At 56.8% G+C, this 21,434-nt stretch overlaps 2 protein-coding genes across 2 annotated transcripts in view; one reads left to right on the top strand and one right to left on the bottom strand.

Moving 5' to 3' along the window:
* TNRC18 (trinucleotide repeat containing 18) overlaps positions 1 to 12,857 on the top strand; it is a 78,426-nt gene extending 65,569 nt beyond the window's left edge. Inside the window, exons 21-27 of the mRNA XM_025402862.1 lie at positions 3,276 to 3,392; positions 4,195 to 4,359; positions 5,473 to 6,267; positions 6,379 to 6,827; positions 10,211 to 10,447; positions 10,639 to 10,713; positions 11,265 to 12,857. Of these exons, the coding sequence (XP_025258647.1) occupies positions 3,276 to 3,392; positions 4,195 to 4,359; positions 5,473 to 6,267; positions 6,379 to 6,827; positions 10,211 to 10,447; positions 10,639 to 10,713; positions 11,265 to 11,471 (2,045 nt within the window). The 3' untranslated portion in view covers positions 11,472 to 12,857. The remainder of the gene's footprint in view (positions 1 to 3,275; positions 3,393 to 4,194; positions 4,360 to 5,472; positions 6,268 to 6,378; positions 6,828 to 10,210; positions 10,448 to 10,638; positions 10,714 to 11,264) is intronic.
* A 2,559-nt stretch (positions 12,858 to 15,416) lies between these two features.
* SLC29A4 (solute carrier family 29 member 4) overlaps positions 15,417 to 21,434 on the bottom strand; it is a 30,513-nt gene continuing 24,495 nt past the window's right edge. Inside the window, exons 8-11 of the mRNA XM_025402067.1 lie at positions 20,660 to 20,798; positions 20,361 to 20,548; positions 19,144 to 19,384; positions 15,417 to 16,683 (exon numbers count right to left, since the gene is read on the bottom strand). Coding sequence (XP_025257852.1) covers positions 16,541 to 16,683; positions 19,144 to 19,384; positions 20,361 to 20,548; positions 20,660 to 20,798 — 711 coding nt within the window. The 3' untranslated portion in view covers positions 15,417 to 16,540. The remainder of the gene's footprint in view (positions 16,684 to 19,143; positions 19,385 to 20,360; positions 20,549 to 20,659; positions 20,799 to 21,434) is intronic.

A 21,434-nucleotide genomic window follows, 5' to 3' on the forward strand; every position in this document is an offset into this window, starting at 1 on the left:
GCCCCCGCAAAAAAAAAAAAAGCCCACCCACATGCCAAATACAGTCCACTGCTTGGCCTAACATCCATTCATACCCAGAAAATGGAAACCAATGCCAGCTCAGCAGAACAACAGATGACTGGTCCAGCCTGAGTAGAGGATCTCAGGCCAGGAAGATTTATTTTTTTCCACCGTATTAGTCACTCATTTATCATCCAAATTCTGAAAGTGCTGTTAATAAGGTAGAAGTTGGCTTTAGATTCAGATTTCCTGGCACACGCTGTGCCCCTGTACTGGGAGGTGCTGGCTGTGTTCTAGGCCTGCCTCATGGGTATCATTCTGGATTCTTGGGCCTTCCCTGTCCCTCATCCTGGGAACTGCTCTTGTTGCATTGCATGTTTTTCTCTTTTTTTGGTTCAGTTCCTTGTTTTAAGCAGTGGATCTTTCAGTAGCTTTCTGAGGAAGAGTATGTGGGAGTTAAATTTCTCACATCCTTGTGTGTTGGTACTCTCTTCATTCTACCCTTATTTTTTTAGAGATAGTTGAGCTGGATACCCTTATTCTTTAGAGATACTTGAGCTGGATATAAATTCGCAACTGGAAATAGTTCCCTCTCACCATTTCAAAGACATTTTTCTATTTTTATCTTGCTTCCCATGTTGTTGAAGACATTCAACGTTGTGATTCCCAAATCACTGTAGAAGGCTTGTTTTTTTAATCTCTGGAAACTTTTAGGACCTTCTCATTATCCCTAGATCTGCAATTCCGTGTGTGTGTGTGTGTGTGTGTGTGTGTGTGTGTGTGTGTATGTGTGTGTGTTCTCATCATGCTGGGTATCTGCAGAGGGAGGCTTTGATTTTGAAGCAAATTTCCTTGAGTCCTGGAAGCTCTACTTGTGAGCACAACTTGGATAACTGCCCTTGTGAATTTCATGTTTTTTCTGGAACTTGGGCTAGTCCCATGGTCCCTGGCGTGCGTGTCTTTTTTCCTGTTATTATTTTCTTACTTTGTTCAACTTATGGAGATATTTTCTCTACTTTTATCTTCTAACCCCATCTGCTTTCTTGAATTTTTTTTGTTTTTTTGAGACGGAGTCTCGCTCTCTTGCCCAGGCTGGAGTGCAGTGGCCGGATCTCAGCTCACTGCAACCTCCGCCTCCCGGGTTTACGCCATTCTCCTGCCTCAGCCTCCTGAGTAGCTGGGACCACAGGCGCCCACCACCTCGCCCGGCTAGTTTTTTGTATATTTTAGTAGAGACGGGGTTTCACCGTGTTAGCCAGGATGGTCTCGATCTCCTGACCTCGTGATCCGCCCGTCTCGGCCTCCCAAAGTGCTGGGATTACAGGCTTGAGCCACCGCGCCCGGCCCATCTCTGAGTATTTTTTAAAAAATTTTTTTAGCTGGGCATGGTGGCTCACGTCTGTAATCCCAGCACTTTTGGAGGCTGAGGCAGGCGGATCATGAGGTCAGGAGATCAAGACCATCCTGGCTAACACAGTGAAACCCCGTCTCTACTAAAAAAAAATGCAAAAAATTAGCCGGGCTTGGTGGCGGGTGCCTGTGGTCCCAGCTACTGGAGAGGCTGAGGCAGAAGAATGGCGTGAACCCGAGAGGTGGAGCTTGCAGTGAGCTGAGATCGCACCACTGCACTCCAGCCCGGGTGACAGAGCAAGACTCCATCTCAAAAAAAAAAAAAAAAAAATTTTTTTTTGTTTTATCAACACATTTGTTTTTAAACTTCCTGAGAGGATTGTTTTTCATTTTAACTTTCTGTATTTTTTTTTTTTTTTGAGACAGTCTTGCTCTATTACCCAGGCTGGAGTGTGGTGGAGTGATCTCAGCTCACTGCAACCTCCACCTCCTGGGTTCGAGTGATTCTCCTGCCTCAGCCTCCCGGGTAGCTGGGATTACTGGCATGCATCACCATGCCTAGCTAATTTTTTGTGTTTTTAGTAGAGACAGGATTTCACCATGTTGGCCCGACTGGCCTCGAACTCCTGACATCAGGTGATCTGCCTGTCTCGGCCTCCCAAAGTGCTGGGATTACAGGCGTGAGCCACTGCACCTGGCCTCATTTTAGCTTTCTGCAGCTCCCTCTCCCTTCCCGGTCTCCGTTCCTTCTGTTTGCTGGTGCTGTGCCCTTTCTCTGGTTAGAACTCCTTAGGCTTCTGGGGACCTTGAATGAAGGAAACATTATCAAGCCGGTGGGAGCTCTGTGCACTCACGAGTCTTTGTCATCGCGAGTGGACAGGAATGTTTTGTTAAGGGAGTGCTCAGATTCTGCAAGACTCACATCCTTGGGGATATAGTCCCAGCACCTGGCGTTTGGGAAGAGGGCTGGGCTGTCACCCTTTGGGGGGCCTGTCCAACCTCCTCCCTGCACTCAGTGTCCTTCAGTCTGGAGCCTCTCTCTGGGGTAAACCCCCCAGCTCCTGCCAGCTGGGCCTCCCTCAGCCCATTCAGTGTTGAGGTCTCCCTCAGCCCTGCCTCCGGAGGTGCTTGGGGCCTCTCGGGTCCGAGCCTTGGCAGGATTCTCTTGGGAACACCACCACCTCCTCGTGGGTATCACCTCCTCCTAAGAGATCAAAGCCCGCTCCTGCACGTTCATCCCAGCATCTCTCCCAAAATGCCACCATTTCCCGCTGCTGCCCTCCCCTTTCCCATTCTTAGTGTCCTTCAGGGTTGACACCCGCTTCCCTCCTTTGCTGTGGTTGCAGGAGGGTCTTCGGTGTGAGCAGGCACAGGTGCATGTGCTCCGCTGCCTTTTGTCACCCAAAGTCAGCTAGAAATGGGAGACCCAGGCCAGGTGCAGTGGCTCACGCCTTTGGGAGCCACTTTGGGAGGCCGAGGTGGGTGGATCACCTGAGGTCGGGAGTTCGAGACCAGCCTGATTAACATGGAGAAACCCTGTCTCTACTAAAAATACAAAATTAGCCGGGCATGGTGGTGCATGCCTGTAATCCCAGCTCCTTGGGAGGCCAAGGCAAGAGAATCACTTGAACCCGGAAGGCGGAGGTTGCGGTGAGCCGAGATCGCCCACTCTAGCCTGGGCAACAAGAGCAAAACTCCGTCTCAAAAAAAAAAAAAAAAAAAAAAAAAGGGAGAGCCAGTTCTCCTGCCCAGATGGCCTGGCTCTAACACCCACATTCTGAGCCACTGTAAACCCTCACCCATGTCCCCACTGCTGTACCATAGAGACCAGGGCTGCACAGGGGCCGGTTTCTGCTGTCCCCACCCTTGTGCCTCACTAGGGAGCTGGAGGTCCAAGGGCCTCCCCTGAGCCTCTCCTCCCACAGGGTTACTGGACCTGGAGGACGATGGGGACTTGATCACTGTGGAGTTTGACGACGGAGACACCGGCAGGATCCCCCTCTCACACATCCGCCTCCTGCCCCCCGACTATAAGATCCAATGTAAGTGACAAGCTTGTGACACCCGGGCTCCTGCCAGGGGCCACCCATCCAGGCTCTTGCCTTCCAAGCCCAGCTCTGGGCTCTGTCTGAAGTCATTTGGAGCCATAGGTGATGGAAGTAGCAGAAACCATGGATGGGCTCCTGTGAGATCCCAGGGCTCCCAGGTCCTGGGTCCATGAGGACAGCCCAAGCCCAGTGGCCCAGGCCATGGGAAGCTGATCAAAAATTATTAATGGCTGGGCGCAGTGGCTCACACCTGTAATCCCAGCACTTTGGGAGGCCAAGGTGGCCAGATCACAAGGTCAAGAGATCGAGACCATGCCGGCCAACATGGTGAAACCCTGTCTCTATTAAAAATACAAAAATTAGCCAGGCGTGTTGAGACGCGCCTGTAGTCCCAGCTACTCGGGAGGCTGAGGCAGGAGGATCCCTTGAACCTGAGAGGCAGAGGTTGCAGTGAACCGAGATCCTGCCACTGCACTCCAGCCTGGCGACAGAGCAAGACTCCGTCTCAAAACAACAACAACAACAAAAAAAAACAAAGTCAGCATCTTTATCCACCTGTCCCATTTCCACAAAGTGCTTTGTTTTACTTCATTCATTCAGGGGCCTCTGGCTGCTCCCTGCAGACGGGATTTCCCCCGCTGGACCTCACAGCCTATCGTGGGAGCCCACCCGGGGTCAGCCACCCGGCGTTGGTTGCTTCCGCCCCCATCCCTGATCCCCAGGACAGACCAGGGTCTTGGAAGCTCCAAGCTGGGGACCCCAGGCCTGATGAGCCACTCTGTCCTCTGCCCTGCAGGTGCTGAGCCGTCCCCAGCCCTCCTGGTGCCGAGTGCCAAGCGCCGTAGCCGGAAGACCAGCAAAGACACTGGGGAAGGCAAAGACGGTGGTACGACTGGGTCAGAGGAGCCAGGAGCCAAGGCCCGTGGGCGTGGGCGGAAACCCAGCGCCAAGGCCAAGGGTGGTACGTTGAACCGGGCCCCAGGGCAGGGGCAGTGGGTAGAGCTCCTTTGTGCATCCAAACTCGGGGCTTGGGAACCTGCCCAAGTGCCTACCTGCTGTCTGTAAGAACTCTGAGCTGGGTGCGGTGCCTCACGCCTGTAATCCCAGCACTTTGGGAGGCCGAGGTGGGCAGATCGCCTGAGGTCAGGAGTTCGAGACCAGTCTGGGCAACATGGTGAAACCCCGCCTCTACTAAAAATACAAAAATTAACCGGGCATGGAGGTGAGTGCCTGTAATCCCAGCTACGTGGGAGGCTGAGGCAGGAGAATTGCTTGAACCCGGGAGGTGGAGGTTGCAGTGAGCGAAGATCGCGCCATTATACTCCAGCCTGGGTGACGAGTGAAACTCCGTCTCAAAAAAAAAAAAAAAGACCTCTGTACCTCTGTACCTGTACCGCAGGATTGTTCTGACCAGGTGACAGATGAGGAAACTGAGGCTGAGGGAGGCAGGTTGGTTTGTCAGAGACAGAGCTGAGCTGTAGCCGGCCTGTGTTTCTTTCCAGAATCCAGAGAAAATGCTTTGTGCAGGCTGAAAGCAGAGGCTATTGGAGGACCCACTTTGGGGCCAACACAACTTAAGGTTGTTATAGGGGAACCACCGAAGGAGGCCTAAGAAGGCCGCAGCCAGGTTCCGCTCAAGAAGTAGCAGAGCCAGGATTGAAACCAGGCCGTTCTGCTGGGCTCGGTGGTCCACGCCTGTTCTCAGCACTCTAGGAGGCCCAGGCACAGGGATCGCTTGAGCCCAGGAGTTTAAGACCAGCCTGGGCAGCAGAGCAAAACTGTATCTCTACCAAAAAAAAAATAATAATACAAAAATTCCCCAGGCATAGTGGCGCATGCTTGTGGCCTCAGGTTACTTGGGAGACTGAGGCTGGAGGCTCACGTGAGCCCAGGGAGGTTAGGGCTGCAGTGAGCCCTGATCACGCCACTGCACTTCAGCTTGGGTGACTGAGACCCCATCTCAATAAAACAAAAACAAAACCCACAGAAGCAGGCCTTCCTGATGAAAGCCACAGCTCGTCTCTGCCAGGAAGCCCCCGCCCCAGCCTCTCATCTGTTTTCTTTTGTTTTGCAGACAGAGCCGCTACCCTGGAGGAGGGGAGCCCAACAGATGAGGTCCCCAGTACCCCCTTAGCCCTGGAGCCGAGCAGCACCCCAGGTTCCAAGAAGAGTCCCCCAGAGCCTGTGGACAAGCGAGCTAAGACCCCCAAGGCGCGCCCAGCACCGCCACAGCCCAGCCCCGCACCACCCGCCTTCACCAGCTGCCCAGCACCCGAGCCCTTTGGGGAGCTCCCAGCCCCTGCCTCCACCCTGGCCGCAGCACCCCTCATCACCATGCCCGCCACACGCCCCAAGCCCAAGAAGGCGCGGGCAGCCGAGGAATCAGGTGCCAAGGGCCCTCGGAGGCCGGGGGAGGAGACTGAGCTGCTTGTCAAACTGGACCACGAGGGTGTCACGTCACCCAAAAGCAAGAAGGCTAAAGAGGCTCTGCTGCTCCGGGAGGACCCAGGGGCCGGGGGCTGGCAGGAGCCCAAGAGCCTCCTGAGCCTGGGCAGCTACCCCCAGGCGGCCGGCAGCAGCGAGCCCAAGGCACCCTGGCCCAAGGCCACGGAGGGGGACCTCGCCCAAGAGCCCGGGCCGGGGCTCACGTTCGAGGACTCTGGGAACCCCAAGAGCCCGGACAAGGCCCAGGCCGAGCAGGACGGGGCGGAAGAGTCCGAAAGCAGCAGCAGCAGTAGTGGCAGCAGTAGCAGCAGCAGCAGCGGCTCGGAGACGGAAGGGGAGGAGGAAGGCGACAAGAATGGGGATGGGGGCTGCGGCACCGGGGGCCGTAACTGCAGCGCTGCCAGCTCCAGGGCAGCCTCACCGGCCTCCTCCTCCTCCTCCTCTTCCTCGTCCTCTTCTTCTTCCTCCTCCTCATCCTCCTCTTCCTCCTCCTCCTCCTCTTCCTCATCCTCCTCCTCCTCTTCCTCTTCATCTTCCTCCTCTTCCTCCTCCTCCTCCTCTTCCTCGTCCTCATCCTCGTCCTCCTCCTCCTCCTCTTCCTCTTCCTCCACCACAGACGAGGACTCTTCCTGCAGCTCAGACGATGAGGCAGCCCCCGCCCCCACGGCTGGCCCTTCTGCACAGCCGGCGCTCCCCACCAAGGCCACCAAGCAGGCCGGCAAGGCGCGGCCCTCGGCCCACTCCCCAGGCAAGAAGGCGTCTGCGCCCCAGCCCCAGGCGCCTCCTCCGCAGCCCACACAGCCTCTGCAGCCCAAGGCTCAGGCCGGGGCCAAGAGCCGACCGAAGAAGAGAGAGGGCGTCCACCTCCCCACCACCAAGGAGCTGGCCAAGAGGCAGCGCCTGCCGTCCGTGGAGAACCGGCCCAAGATCGCCGCCTTCCTGCCAGCCCGGCAGCTCTGGAAGTGGTTCGGCAAGCCCACCCAGGTAACCAAGCTCGCGCTCGGGCGGGGCGCAGGGGCTGGGGGCCTTGTCTCTCTCTGCTGAACCCACGGCTTCACGCCGTGTCTCCGCGTGTGGTAACCTCCCAGAACCCCAGGGTGGAGGACTGGCGTCCCACTTGATGGATGGGTACACTGAGTCTCAAAGTGTCCTCAGGTACCTGGGTCTGTCGGACTCCGATGCCTGAGTCCTTCAGAGCAGAGCAGTCCTGCCCTCTGGTCCCGGGACGCAGAGCCACCCTCATGTGGAGACCAAATGAAGGAAACCGCAAAGATCAGCACAGACCCACAGGCGTCAGCGCCACGTGGAAGGAAGGGGTTTTCCAGGCCTCTGGGTTTTTTTTTTCCTTTTTTGAAACCGAGTCGCTCTCTGTTGCCCAGGCTGGAGTGCGGTGGTGCGATCTAGGCTTACTGCACCCTCCACCTCCAGGGTTCAAACAATTCTCCCGCATCAGCCTCCCAAGTAGCTGGGATTACAGGCACCCGCCACCATGCCTGGCTAGTTTTCGTATTTTTAGTAGAGATGGGGTTTCACCTTGTGGGGCAGGCTGGTCTCGAACGCCTGGCTTCAAATGATCTGCCTGCCTCGGCTTCCCAAAGTGCTGGGATTACAGGTGTGAGCCACCACGCCTGGCTTTTTCTTTTCTTTTCTTTCTTTTTTTTTTCTTTTAGAGACAGGATCTTGCTCTGTCACCCAGGATGGAGTGCAGTGGCGCTATCACAGCTCACTGCAGCTTTGAACTCATGGGCCCAAGCAGTTTCCCCGCCTCAGCCTCCTGAGTAGCGGGGACTCCAGACGTGTGCCACCATGCTGCCCAGCTGGTTTTTAAATTTTTTTATAGAGACAGAGTCTCACTATGTTGTCTGGGCTGGTCTTGAACCCCTGGGCTCAAGTGATCCTCCTGCCTCAGTCTCCCACAGTGCTGGGATTCCAGGTGCTAGGCCTGACAGCCTGTTGTGTGTGGCGTTTGCAGTGTTCCCAGCCATGCCCCGGGCTCCCAGCCACCAGTGTAGCAGTCCCAGCAGAAGGTGCCTCCTTCCCGGGTTTGCCAGCAAAAGTCCAGGGTTGAATCTCCTTGGCCTGGCCGGGATCTCGTGTCCACCCCTGAGTGAATTAATATGGCCTGGAAGACAGACAGTCCTGGCTGGCCAGGTCGGGGTCCTGTGTCCGCTGCCTGCAGCAGTGGGTTAGTTGTTCAGAAGGAGCCCTTCCAGCCTGCCTGTGGCTGGCTATACACTCGCACACACACATGCACACAGTGCACTCACAAACACAGCCACATGGACACACGCATACATATGCATGCACATGTACACACGAATGCACGTACAGCCACACACAAAGGCAAGTACACGCACGCAGACATACATGTGAATGCACACATGTACATGAACCATGTAAACATGAACATGCACACAAATACACTACACACTACACCCACACACATGCACACAAGTACACTACACCCAAATGCACGCTTGCACACGTACACAAATGTAGGCGCATACATGTGTGCACATGCATCCATGCACACGAGCACCTGCACAAATGCACAGATGAACATGTGCACACAGGCACATACACATGGCAGGACCCAGTGTGAGAAATGAGAGTGGTTCAGACAGGCTGGCAGTGAGCCCCCAGTGTGCCGTAGGTGTGGGGCAGGAGCACCTGTTCCAGTAGGAGTCAGTGGTGTCTCAGGCAGCATTTCCAAAGCTGCTGTAGAACGGAGTTTCCAGTCTGTCTTGCCCACGTGCAGTGGTTGAAGTCTGTAATCCCAGCACTTTGGGAGGCTGAGGCGTGAGGATCACTTAAGCTTGGGAGTTCAAGGCTGCAGGGAGCTTTGATTGTGCCACTACACTCCAACCTGGGTGATACCTTGTCTTGAAAAAAATAATAGTTTTAGCCGGGCGCGGTGGCTCACGCCTGTAATCCCAGCACTTTGGGAGGCCCAGTCAGGAGGATCACTTGAGGTCAGGAGTTCAAGACCAGCCTGCCAACATGGTGAAATCCCATCTCTACTAAAAATACAAAACTCAGCCAGGCGTGGTGGTGCACACCTGTAATCCCAGCTACTTGGGAGGCTGAGGCAGGAGAACTGCTTGAATCTGGGAGGCGGAGGCTACAGTGAGCCAAGATCGTGCCACTGCACTCCAGCCTGGGCAATAGAGTGAGACTTCGTCTCAAAAATAATAATAGTGGCCGGGCGCGGTGGCTCACGCCTGTAATCCTTGCACTTTGGGAGGCCGAGGCGGGCGGATCACGAGGTCAGGAGATCGAGACCATCCTGGCTAACACGGTGAAACCCCGTCTCTACTAAAATACAAAACATTAGCCAGGCGCGGTGGCGGGTGCCTGTAGTCCCAGCTACTCGGGAGGCTGAGGCAGGAGAATGGCGCAAACCCGGAAGGCGGAGCTTGCAGTGAGCTGAGATCGCGCCACTGCACTCCAGCCTGGGTAACAGAGTGCAGACTCTGCCTCAAAAAAAAAAAAAATAATAATAATAATAATAATAATAATAGTAACAAGTTTTAAAAGATAAAAAAGGCCAGGCATGGTAGCTCACGCCTGTAATCCCAGCTCTGGGTGGCTTATGTGGGAGGATCACTTGAGGCCAAAAGTTCGAGACCATCCTGGGCAACACAAAAATAAAAATATTAGCCATGCATGGTGGTGCATTCCTGTAGTCCCATCTACTCAGGAGGCCGAGGCAGGAGGATGGCTTTAGCCCAGGAGATTGAGGCTGCAGTCAGCTATGATAGTACCACTGGATTCCAGCCTGGGTGACAGAGCAAGACCCTTTTTCTGAAAAAAGTAATTTTAAAAAGAAAAATAAGGCCAGGTGCAGTGGCTGACACTGCAATCCTAGTGCTTTGGGAGGCAAAGGTGGGAGGATGGTTTGAGGCCAAAAGTCTGAGACCATCCTGGGCAACATAGTAAGACCTTGTTCTCTACAAAATTTAAAAAAAATCAGCCGGGCGTGATGTGCGCCTGTATTCTCAGCTACTCAGAGGCTGACGTGGGAGAGGATTTCTTGAGCCTAGGAGTTCATGGCTGCAGGGAGTCATGATTGCGCCATTGCACTCCAGCCTGGGCAACAGAGTGAGACCCTGTCTCAAAAATAAAAAGTCTCATAGTGGCAGAATCCTTGGATTAAGTGAAGCACCTCTTGGAGACCCAGCATGTCAAAGAGATGGAAGAGGGGCTTCCCCAATTGGAGCGAGACAAGGGGCTTCCTCCTCTCCCCAGAGTTGGATAGGGGTTGACTTGGAGGCCGAGGGCCCGGAGTCCCAAGCGGCAGAGCCTGCTAGGCGGCGGGCTTGGCGGGGCTGGGCCAGGGCCGTGCCATGACACACGTGTCCTTGCAGCGGCGTGGCATGAAGGGCAAGGCCCGCAAGCTCTTCTACAAGGCCATCGTGCGCGGCAAGGAGATGATCCGCATCGGGGACTGCGCCGTGTTCCTCTCCGCCGGCCGTCCCAACCTGCCCTACATTGGCCGCATCCAGAGCATGTGGGAGTCGTGGGGCAACAACATGGTGGTCCGAGTCAAGTGGTTCTACCACCCCGAGGAGACCAGCCCGGGCAAGCAGTTCCACCAGGGCCAGGTGAGCCTGCGGCACCCCCGGCTGGGCTCCCCAGTCCTAGGCAGTGGAGGGCAGACCTGAGGGCGAGCGAGGCATTCTGGGTGCTGGAGGATCAGTGGCCCTGCCCAGTGGGTCAGCCCTGTCCTGGGGCCTGGGGTCAGGTGCAGCGGCTCCCCCGGCTCACCGAAGCCCCTTCCCTGTCCCCCACACAGCACTGGGACCAGAAGTCCAGCCGCAGCCTCCCGGCGGCCCTGCGGGTCTCCAGCCAGAGGAAGGACTTCATGGAGGTAGGTGGTGGTGGGCAGGTTGGGGGTGGCTGCCTCCTTCCGGGCAGCTCAGACAGGGCCTGGCTCAGCATCTGCTGCTGTCCCCCATGGTCTCCCTCGGCCTCTGACCTCCTGTCCCTGCCCCTCTCAGTGCCTGGCTCCTGTTCTCTGTCTCTCCCAGTCTCTGCGTCTGTCTCCATCTCTGGGTCTCCTCTGCTCTCCCAGTGTCTGTCCCTGAGTCTCCGGCCATTCTTACCCTCTGACTCTCTCTGGGTCTCTCCCAATCTCTGTCTTTCGGTCTCTGGGTCTCTCTCAGTCTCTGTCTCTCTGGGTCTTTGGATCTCTTGGTCTGTCTGTCCTTGTCTTCTATCTCTCATTTGTTCTCCATCTCTCAGTCTCTGTCTCTCTTTTGTTGGTCTGTCTCTTCCTCAGCCTCTGTCTCCGACTTGGTCTCTGTCTCTGTCTCGGTCCCTGGGGCTCCCTCTGCTTCTGTCTCTGTCCCTGTGGCTCCCCGGGGCTCCCTCGGCCTCTGTGCCCCCACCCGCCATCCTGATATCCCCGCGTGCCCACAGCGCGCACTATACCAGTCCTCACATGTGGACGAGAATGACGTGCAGACGGTGTCACACAAGTGCCTGGTGGTGGGCCTGGAGCAGTATGAGCAGATGCTGAAGACCAAGAAGTACCAGGACAGCGAGGGCCTGTACTACCTCGCGGGCACCTACGAGCCCACCACGGGCATGATCTTCTCCACGGACGGCGTGCCCGTGCTCTGCTGAGCCCACCGGGCCCCACGGGCCACTGGCCACCTGTGCCCCGAGGGCGGCCAGGGACCCCTCTCCATCACTGCCACGGCGCGGGGACCACGTGCGTTGTGTGCATGCGAGCGCTCCTGCAGGCATGTGCATGGGGCCAGGTGTGCACGTTGACGCCCGGGTGAGCGTGTGTGTGCATGTGTGTGCCCATGTGCATGCACGTGTGTGCACACATGTGCACAAGCCTCCAGCCCCACCTTCCAACCCCTCAGTGCCCCTAGGACAGGGGCCCCTCTTAGCTATCAGGGTATGGCCCTGCTGTCCCCCTCAGGGCAGCCTCGGCCGGGACCGGCCCTTCCTGCCCAGCACGTTGCAAGCACTTGGCCAGGCCGGCCCTCCAGGCTGCTGCTGCGTGGGGGCCCGGGGGCCCCCAGGCCCATGCAGACTGGGGATTCTGGTGGGGAGGGGGGCTTCTAAGGAACCAAACTGACGTTCACTCTGGGCTTCTCGGGCACCCTTAGCATGGAGCCCACCCCAAGGCCTCCCACTGTGCATGGGACGGGGTGGCCCGATGCCAGCCGGCCTCCTTGACCGTGCCAGGGGCCCTGCCCCCACCCTCTCAGGATGGCCTGGACTTGGGGAACAGAGCCGGGTGGGGTTGCAGCCCGGAGCATCAAAGGCACCAGGTGGATTGGGCCCAGCAAAGGCCCACCCTGGTCCAAACCCTCACACTACAGAAAACCCCAATGGTGCTGAAACCCTTGCCCGGCCACGCCCAGCCCCTCCCCACCCAGGAGGGAGGTGGCACTTCTTAACCTGTACAGTTTTATTGTACCAAGAGACTCACCCCGCCCCTGTATCATAAGCCTTTAAATGGAGTCAACTTTTTAATTATATATATAAAGATAAATATATATAAATATATATAAATATAAACTTTTTAAAACTGTGAAAAATAGCTATGAAATTATAAAAAAAAAAAAAAAAACGAACACATTCTGACGTGCAGAATATTATTTTTTATTTCCTGTTAGATTGTAGTGTCTAGCACCGGCTTCACCGGCCTCCCAGTCCCCAGCACACCCCCACCCACCCCGCCAAGTGTACTGTACTCACCCCCCAGGATAGAGAAAAGAGGGAGAGAAGAGGGAGAGAGGCAGGAGCCGGCCCGGGCCCAGGGTCCCTGCTTGGGCCACAGAAAGCACTTAACCAGGCCCCAAGCCTTCCAGGGAAACCAAGGCCTTGACCAGACAATCTTGAGGGAAGGAAAAGCCAGACTTTGGGTTTGTTTTTTGGGGGAATTTTTTTTTTTTTTTTTTAAGTTTCTTTTGGAATTTTGTTTGTTGGCAAATTCTGTGTGATCTTTTTTCATAAGAAAAAAAAGAAAAAGATTTAATTGGAAAAATAAAATGGTTTGGAGTGGTTTATTTCAGGGGCTGGAGTAGGGGTGGTATCTGGGGGGATTCTGCCATATCAGGGCACTGAGAAGTAGGATTCAACTGGAAGTTGGGTACCACCCATGCAGGGGCAGTGACCTGATGGCCATCTAAATGAACTAATCAGCCGGGCACGGTGGCTCACGCCTGAATCCCAGCACTTTAGGCAGCCGAGGTGGGAGGATCACTTCAGGCCAGGAGTTAGAGACCAGCCTGAGCAATGTGGTGAAACCCTGTCTCTACTAAAAATACAAAAATTAGCTGGGTGTGGTGGCACACACCTGTAATCCCAGCTACTCGGGAGGCTGACGTGGGAGAATCACTGGAACCCGGGAGGCAGAGGTTCCAGTGAGCTGAGATTGTACCACTGCACTCTGGCCTGGGGGTGACAGAGAGAGATGGTCTCAAAATTTTTTTGAGCAAATTTACATGAGAAAAAATTAAAAGTTGGCTGGGTACGGTGGCTCACGCCTGTAAAATCCCAGCACTTTGGGAGGCTGAGGTAGGCAGATCACTTGAGGTCAGGAGTTCGAGACCAGCCTGGCCAATATGGTGAAACCCCATCTCTACTAAAAATACAAAAAAATTAGCCGGGTGTGATGGTGCACGCCTGTAATCCCAGCTACTTGGGAGGCTGAGGCAGGAGACTTGCTTGAACCTGGGAGGCGGAGGTTACAGTGAGCTGAGATCGTGCCACTGCACTCCAGCCTGGGCAACAAGTCAAGACTCCATCTGAAAAAAACAATTCCAGGCACGGTGGCTCACGCCTGTAATCCCAGCACTTTGGGAGGCTGAAATGGGTGGATCACCTGAGGTCAGGAGTTCGAGACCAGTCTGACGAACATGGAGAAACCCCATCTCTACTAAAAACACAAAATTAGCTGGGTACGGTGGCACATGCTTGTAGTCCCAGCTACTCGGGATTCTGAGGGCAGGAGAATCGCTTGAACCCGGGAGGCAGAGGTTGCAGTGAGCTGAAATCGAGCCACTGCACTCCAGCCTGGGCAACAAAAGCGTAACTCCCCTCTCCCCCCCTCAAAAAAAGCAAAGCTGCACATTCCCAGCCATGCCTATCACAACTGAAGAAAGTGATACTAATGGTAAGAGTGGCCCCACGCCCTCACCTAGATGGGGGTGGACAGCCTCTGCACTGGGGCCTAGGGAAGCTATAGGTGGGGGTCTGGCTGCCCAGCGACTGACCTGGTTCGTGTGGGTGGCCTGCAGAGGACATTTGGGGCTTTGCAAAGAGGGTAACCCAGAGAGGGCAGCCAGCTGGCCTCAGGCAAGGGAAGGGCCTGGCGTGGGCTATGGGAAACGCTGTGGTGTCAGCTGCTGTAGTCTTGGCCCAAGTGGCCGCCCACCTGGACCCCAGGGAGGATGCCTGCCCTGTATCCTGGAGGCTGCAGACCCGGAGCACAGGTGGCCCTTCTGCCCTCCTTTAAGGGACCCACATCAAAACCTGGACCAGCCTCACTGCTTGGGGAAACTAAGGACAGAACAGGCTGGGTACAGTGGCTCACACCTATAATCCTGGCACTCTGGGAGACCGAGGCAGGAGGAACACTTGAGGCCCAGACTTTGCGACCAGTCTGGGCAACAGCAAGATCCCATCTCTACACCAAATAAAAGAATCTAGCCAGGCGTGGTGGCACGTGCCCGTATTCACAGCTATTTGGGAGGCTGAGGTGGGAGGATCACAGGAGCCCAAGAGGTGGAGGCTGCAGTGAGCTATGATGGCAGCACTGCACTCCAGCCTCGGCGACAGAGCGAGAGCCTGTCTCGTAAAGAAAAAACAAAAATGAGGCACAGGCCGGGTGCAGTGGCTCATGCCTGTAATCCCCCAACACTTTGGGAGGATGAGGCAGGTGGATCACTTGAGGTCAGGAGTTTGAGACCAGCATGGCCAACATGGTGAAACCCCGACTCCACAAGAAAAATTAGCCAGGTATGGTGGCAGGCGCCTGTAATCCCAGCTACTTGGGAGGCTGAGGCAGGAGAATTGCTTGAACCTGGGAGGCGGAGGTTGCAGTGAGCCAAGATCGTGCCACTGCACTCCAGCCTAGGCAACAGAGCGAGACTCAGGCTCAAAGAAAAAAAAGAAAGAAAGAAAATCAGGAATGGAACAGTGCAGGATTTCGTCCAAATTGCACAAATCAGTAAAAGGGCTGAGGCTCGAGGCCAGGAGGCTCTGACTTCTAGGACGCAGTGTAGTCCCTGAGGGGTAGGGGACAAATCACGCCCGCTTTGTTTCCCCTTCAAATGGGCTGCATGCAGCCATCCTCCCTGATCCTCACGGAGACTGGGGGGTCAAGGTGAGCGACAAACCACAAGTGCTCCCAGCTGTCACCCCACCACCCAGCCCTGCCCACAAACCAAGCCTACCTGGGTATGAGGACACCCTCCTGCTCCCTGATCCGCCCCGCCCACCTTGCAGATGGGAAGACTGAGGTCCGGCTTACACGGGGCGACCCGAGTTCCACCGGGATCCCAAGATGGCAGTCCCGGCCCCCGTCCATGCACAAACTCTGCTTGGAGGCGGCAGTGCAGCAGTCTGCTTTATCTTTTAATGGCCAGTGCGGTACAGTTAGTGGACAGACGGGTGACGGGACACAGCAGGGTTGAAACAGGGCAGTCACAGCCAGGGCCAGGGTTCTGTAACGGTGGGCCGTCCTCCCCCTGGAAACGCTGTCTCTGGAAGGACACCCTTAGAATCCCCCAACCTCAGGGTGCCACCCACACGGGCCTGGTGTTCTGGGGGACCCAGGCTGGAGTGCCCCCAGCCCCTCCCTACTTGCTAGGGACCCTTGGGTCTGTCGGGTCCCTTGCTGGATGAGGGTCAAGACCTAGGTCAAGCTGACTTCAGCCAGGGTGTGGGGGCCCTACTTCGCAGCCCCCAGACTTACCTCCCCTCTTCTGTCATGGGCCAAGGCGGCAATGGGAGGGCTCCCTAGTCAGGCACAGCCCCCTGGCCTGTGGCATCGCGTGGGTGTGTGGGGAGGTCCTGATGTGCCTGGCTGGCACCACTGCTGTGGTTCCCGAGAGGCTGACGCAGACCGCAGGCGGGTCCCTTCGGACCCAGGGCTCCAACTCCTTCATGGCTAACGCGTTTTGTTTGGGAGAAGCAGTCTCTAAGAATGAGGACAGAAGGGGGAGGCCTGAGGGTGACAAGGTGGGGGGCTGCCTCTCTCCTCTCAGGGCTCCAAGGTTCATGAGGGGTCCTTGGTGGAGGCTGACCAGGTGGTGCCCCAATCAGTGGCAGCGGGTGATGAGGGCCGGGGTGCAGTCACCGGGCACGCACACTCTGGCGGGCGTCTGCTGTCCTGAGTGGGGACACGGTGCATGTGACCCCACAGAGTGCTGGCGGGGCTGGCGCTGGGGCCGCTGGACACAGATGGAAGGTAGAGGCAGGTATGAGACCAAACACAGAACACAGTGCTGGCCAGAGCCCCGGGTCACAGAAATGTGTCCCGGTCCTCGAAGGACTTTGCAGAACTTCAGGCCAGGATTGGGGATGGCTGGACCCAGAGGGGGTGGCGCTGCTGGCACAGGGAGAGGCTCAGGGCCCCGCAGGCACTGAGGTGGGGACGGGGGAGGGGCCTTCAGGCCTCGGGGCCCCTGGTCAGGCCCTCGGTATCCCTGGCAGAGGGCAGAGCTGGCTCAGAGGCCTGAGAGGATGGAGCCATTGGCGGTGGAGGGGTGCAGGCAGCTGCCGTGGGCGTCGCGGGTGAGGCTGTAGGTGCAGTAGGCCACGGCGGACCCCAATGTCAGCCCCGACATGTAGGACACGGTCATGGTGTTCCCTGTGGACAACACTGGCCTGAGGGGAGCAGGGCCGGGGCGACCACCTGGTGGCCACAGCTGCTCGGGTGTGAGGTGCAGTGACACCCGCATGAACTGTGCCGCCCCTCCAGGACCCGCTGCCCCATCGCTCTGCATGGGAGCACCCTCTCCGGATCCTGTCCTTCCTCATTCCTTCTCCCCGGGGCCATCTGCTATGCACACCAGGCCTTGCCTGCTTCTCTGGGTCCCCCAAACCCCCATTTTTAAAATTTAAAGACAAGGTCTTGCTCTGTTGCCCCAACTAGAGTGCAGTGGTACAGTCACAGTTTTCTGCAGCCTTGACCTCCTGGGCTCAAGTGATCCCCCAACCTCAGCTTCCCAAATACCTGGGACCACAGGCACTTACCACCACGCCTGGCTAATGTAAAAAAAATTTCTGTAGAGACTCAGTCTCACTATACTGCCCAGGCTGGTCCCAAGCGATACTTCTACCTTGGCCTCCAAAACACTGGGATCACAGTCCTGAGCCAGTGCGGCCGGCCCCAACCCTCCCATTTTAATCTCCAGTCTCAGCCAGGTATGGTGGCTCACGCCTGTAATCCCAGCACTGGGAGGCTGAGGTGGGCGGATCACCTGAGGTTAGGAGTTCGAGACCAACCTGGCCAATATGGTGAAATCTCACCTCTACTAAAAATACAAAAATTAGCCAGATGTGGTGGTGGGCATCCATAATCCCAGCTTCTCAGGAGACTGAGGCACGAGAACTGCTTGAACCTGCGAGACAGAGGTTGCAGTGAGCCGAGATCATGCCACTGCACTCCAGCCTGGGGAACAGAGCAAGACTCCATCTTAAAAAAAAAAAAAAATCTCCAGTCTCCGATCTCCAGCTTCCTCCCTATCAGGGACAATTTGGGATGTCCAATGGGCACCTGGAACGTACCAAATCCCAAACCCAACCCCAACCCCTCCCCGCAAGGCCCCTTCCCATCTCAGTCTGGGCCAGTGCCAGCCTTCTTGCCTTGAACAGTGGACCCCAAACCTGAAGCCCCCTTCCCTCTCTCACACCCTACCTCTCAACCTGTCAGCCGGTCCCGTGGGCTGCCGTCCAAACAAGACCTGGAATCCGGCACCTCCCAGTGCCACGTCGACCTCCTCCAGGTCTGGGCCCCGTCCTCAAGGGCCTGGACTGGTAAAGTAGCTCCTCACTCACCTCCATGCCCACAGCAGCTGGAGGGATGCTTTATCAACCATCAGACCCCATTCCTCTCCTCTCCAGCCCCTGGCCTCAGTGCCCGCAGGACCTTTGCACATGCCATTCCCTCTGCCTGGGCGCCTTTCCCTTGCATCCTCACATGGCTGTTTCCCTTGCTACTTCCTCCAGGTCTTTGCTCAAAAGTCACCTCCTGGCCGGGCGCGGTGGCTCAAGCCTGTAATCCCAGTACTTTGGGAGGCCAAGATGGGTGGATCATGAGGTCAGGAGATCGAGACCATCCTGGCTAACACGGTGAAACCCCGTCTCTACTAAAAAACACAAAAAATTAGCCGGGCGTGGTGGCGGGCGCCTGTAGTCCCAGCTACTCGGGAGGCTGAGGCAGGAGAATGGCGTAAACCCGGGAGGCGGAGCTTGCAGTGAGCTGAGATCCGGCCACTGCAGTCCAGCCTGGGCGACAGAGCGAGACTCCGTCTCCAAAAAAAAAAAAAAAAGTCACCTCCTCAGTGAGGTCTTCCCAGATTGCTCCATTTACACTGCTGGCTTTTGAGCCTGACTCTCCCCATCCCATCACTCCTGTTTCTCTGCTTTATTTTTCCCCATAGGACTTCCTGCCATTCAACCAGTCACACCAATCTAGGATTTTTCTTTTTTTCTTTTTTCCCGAACAGGATCTTGCTCTGTCACCCAGGCTGGAGTGCAGTGGCGTCATCACAGCTGCAATCTCAAACTCCTGGGCTCAAGTGATCCTCCCATCTCAGCCTCCCGAGTAGCTGGGACCATAGGCGCACGCTACCATACCCAGCTAATTTTTAACACTTTTGTAGAGAGGAGAGGCTCTCGCTGTGCTGCCCAGGCTGGTCTTTAACTCCTGGGCTCCAGTGATCCGCCCGCCTTGCCCTTCCCAAGTGTTGGGATTGTAGGTGTGAGCCACTGCGCCCAGCCTGGGCTGCCTCCACATCTGGACAGTCAGTCCCACAGCACGGGGAGTGCCGTTTTGTCGCCACTGTGTCTCCAGTGCCTTGAAAAGCACTTGGTCCACAGGAGGGGCTCACCAAGTAGTTGTGGGGTACACAAATGAATGAGTGAATGAATGAGTGAATGAATGAAGTGGTTGAGAATGTCTCCACACCTACGGCCTCCCAGACATTGACTGTTCTGACCCTTCAGAACCCAAATGCACCTTCTTGCGGTCTGCCCTGGGTTTCCTCGTGAGGGGGACGTTGCGCTGCTGGGAGGACCACCCCCCTCCATGCCCCATGGGCCTCACCTGCCAGCTCCCGCTGCTTGGGGCTCACTTTGCCCGCCGCCAGGATCATGGGCACGCTGCCGAAGTAGCCGTTGCTGATGCCCATAAGCAGCGAGAAGATGCAGGGCCAGGCGGGGTGGCGCAGGGCGGGCGTGCCGCTGGGGTAGACGCACAGGATGAAGAGAGGGATGAAGACTATGCGCAGGCAGGAGCAGGCCAGCAGGTGGGTGCCCCGCCAGTCCACGGGCAGAGCTGCCAGGATCTGCAGAGAGCCAGGCATGTGGGCGCCCTGTCCCGGCCACCCCCACTCCCCTCACAACCCCCCCAGCCTCCAGCCACGTCCCCATCCCCAAACACTCCTGGGTCTGTTCAGCTCGGCCTGCACCCCTGCCCTTCTCCGGATCGCCCCTCTAAAATCCCCCAAATCCCACTTAAAACTTTTTCTCTTAGAGTCAGGGTATCGGTCTATCCCCCAAGCTGGAGTGCAGTCGCATGATCGTGGCTCACTGCAGGCTCAAACTCCTGGGCTCAAGCAATGCTCCCACCTCAGCCTCCAGAGTAGCTGGGACTACAGGCACATGCCACCATGGCTGGCTAAGTGTTTTGTTTGCTTGCTTGTTTTCTGAGACAGAGTCTCATGCTGTCGCCCAGGCTGGAGTGCAGTGGCATGATATCGGCTCACTGCACCCTCCACCTCCTGGGTTTAAGCGATTCTCCTGCCTCAGCTTCCCGAGTAGCTGGGATTACAGGCACACACCACCATGCCCAGTTAATTTTTGTATTTTCAGTAGACACGCGGTTTCACCATGTTGGCCAGGCTGGTCTGGAACTCCTGGCCTCAAGTAATCTACCCATCTCTGGCCTCCCAAAGTGCTGGCATGAGCCACTGCACCTAGCCATTTCTTTGAGCCATTTCTGAGGGTCCCTGCCCTCTCTGGATCCCCTCTGGGGCATCCTCCTGTGCTCATCCCCGGAGGACCTGTGACTGTGAGGCGAGAGGGTAAGTGCCACACTTGTCCTCCGAGATGCAGCTGATACTCTGGAGTGCCCCAGTGGGATCAGGTCGGGGCCACCCTCCACAGAACACTGTCTGGCATGGTGCCACTGCATGGCTCTTGCCCTTTCCACCTGGGGTCCACATGCATCCTTCACTCAGAACCCTTCCCGGATGGACCAAGGCCTCCCCATCACCTCCACCCCGTGGCGTCCCCCGACACTGGGCAGGGCGGGCAGCCCACCTTGCCCACGAAGTCTGACAGGTTGAACACAGCCATGATGAGGATGGGCAGCCACTCGCCCAGGATGCAGTGGCGGATCTCAGACTCGAGGCCAGGGAACAGGCACAGCGTGATGAAGTAGGTCACAGCGATGGAGAGCATGTCGGCCCAGATCACCCGTGCCACCACGTAGCGGTGCAGCAACAGGGCTGGGGGCGGGCGGGGGTCAGAGGCAGTGCCCACAGGGACCCCTGCCTGCCTCCCACCCCCCCCCGCCTGGGTACCAGCGCCAGGGCTGCAGAGGGACCCCCCGCACTCACCTCTGAAGGTGGGCCAGCTGCGCTGGACCCTTGGCCGCGGCACATCAAAGCGCATGTAGGCCCCACCGCTGCCGGTCACCTCGTGGGCTGGGCTGTCCTTTGGGGACCCGCTGGGGGCCGGGGCCGGGGCTGGGTGCTCCTGGAGGGAGGACAGAGTGGGATGGGGTTTGAGTGGAGGACAGGACAGGAGAGGAATCCAGGCCCAATCAGAAGAGCTGCACTGGGGCTGGCGCTGACATTCAGGTGGTGCCTACTGTGTGCAGACACCCCTCTCCCACTTTATCAAGGTCTCTCACTTCACATTTCTGTTTCAGAGAGAGGGTCTTGCTCTGCTGCCCAGGCTGGAGTGCAGTGGTGCAGTCACAGCTCACTGCAGCCTCAACTTCCTGGGCTCAGGCAATCCTCCCACCTCAGCCTCCCAAGTAGCGGGGACTACAGCCATGCGCCATCACCCAGGCCAGTTTTTTTGCTGTTTTCTTTTTTGTAGAGACAGGGTCTTGCTATGTTGCCCAGGCTGATCTCAAACTCTTGGGCTCAAGCGATCCTCCCACCTTAGCCTCCTCTATAGCTGGGATTGCAGGTGTGAGCCATCGGGCCTGGCTCTCACACTTCTGATGCTGCAAATTCCACCTCACCACTCCCATGAACCCTCTACCAGCTTCCGACCAAACCAACCAGAGCATCTTGTCCCCCATGACCCCTTTACTCCTCCTCCAAACACACGGAGCTCCTCCCAGCCTCTGAGCCACTGCACACACTTTTCCCTCCACCCCAA

Source organism: Theropithecus gelada, chromosome 11, assembly GCF_003255815.1.
Source record: "Theropithecus gelada isolate Dixy chromosome 11, Tgel_1.0, whole genome shotgun sequence".
NCBI lineage: Eukaryota > Metazoa > Chordata > Mammalia > Primates > Cercopithecidae > Theropithecus > Theropithecus gelada.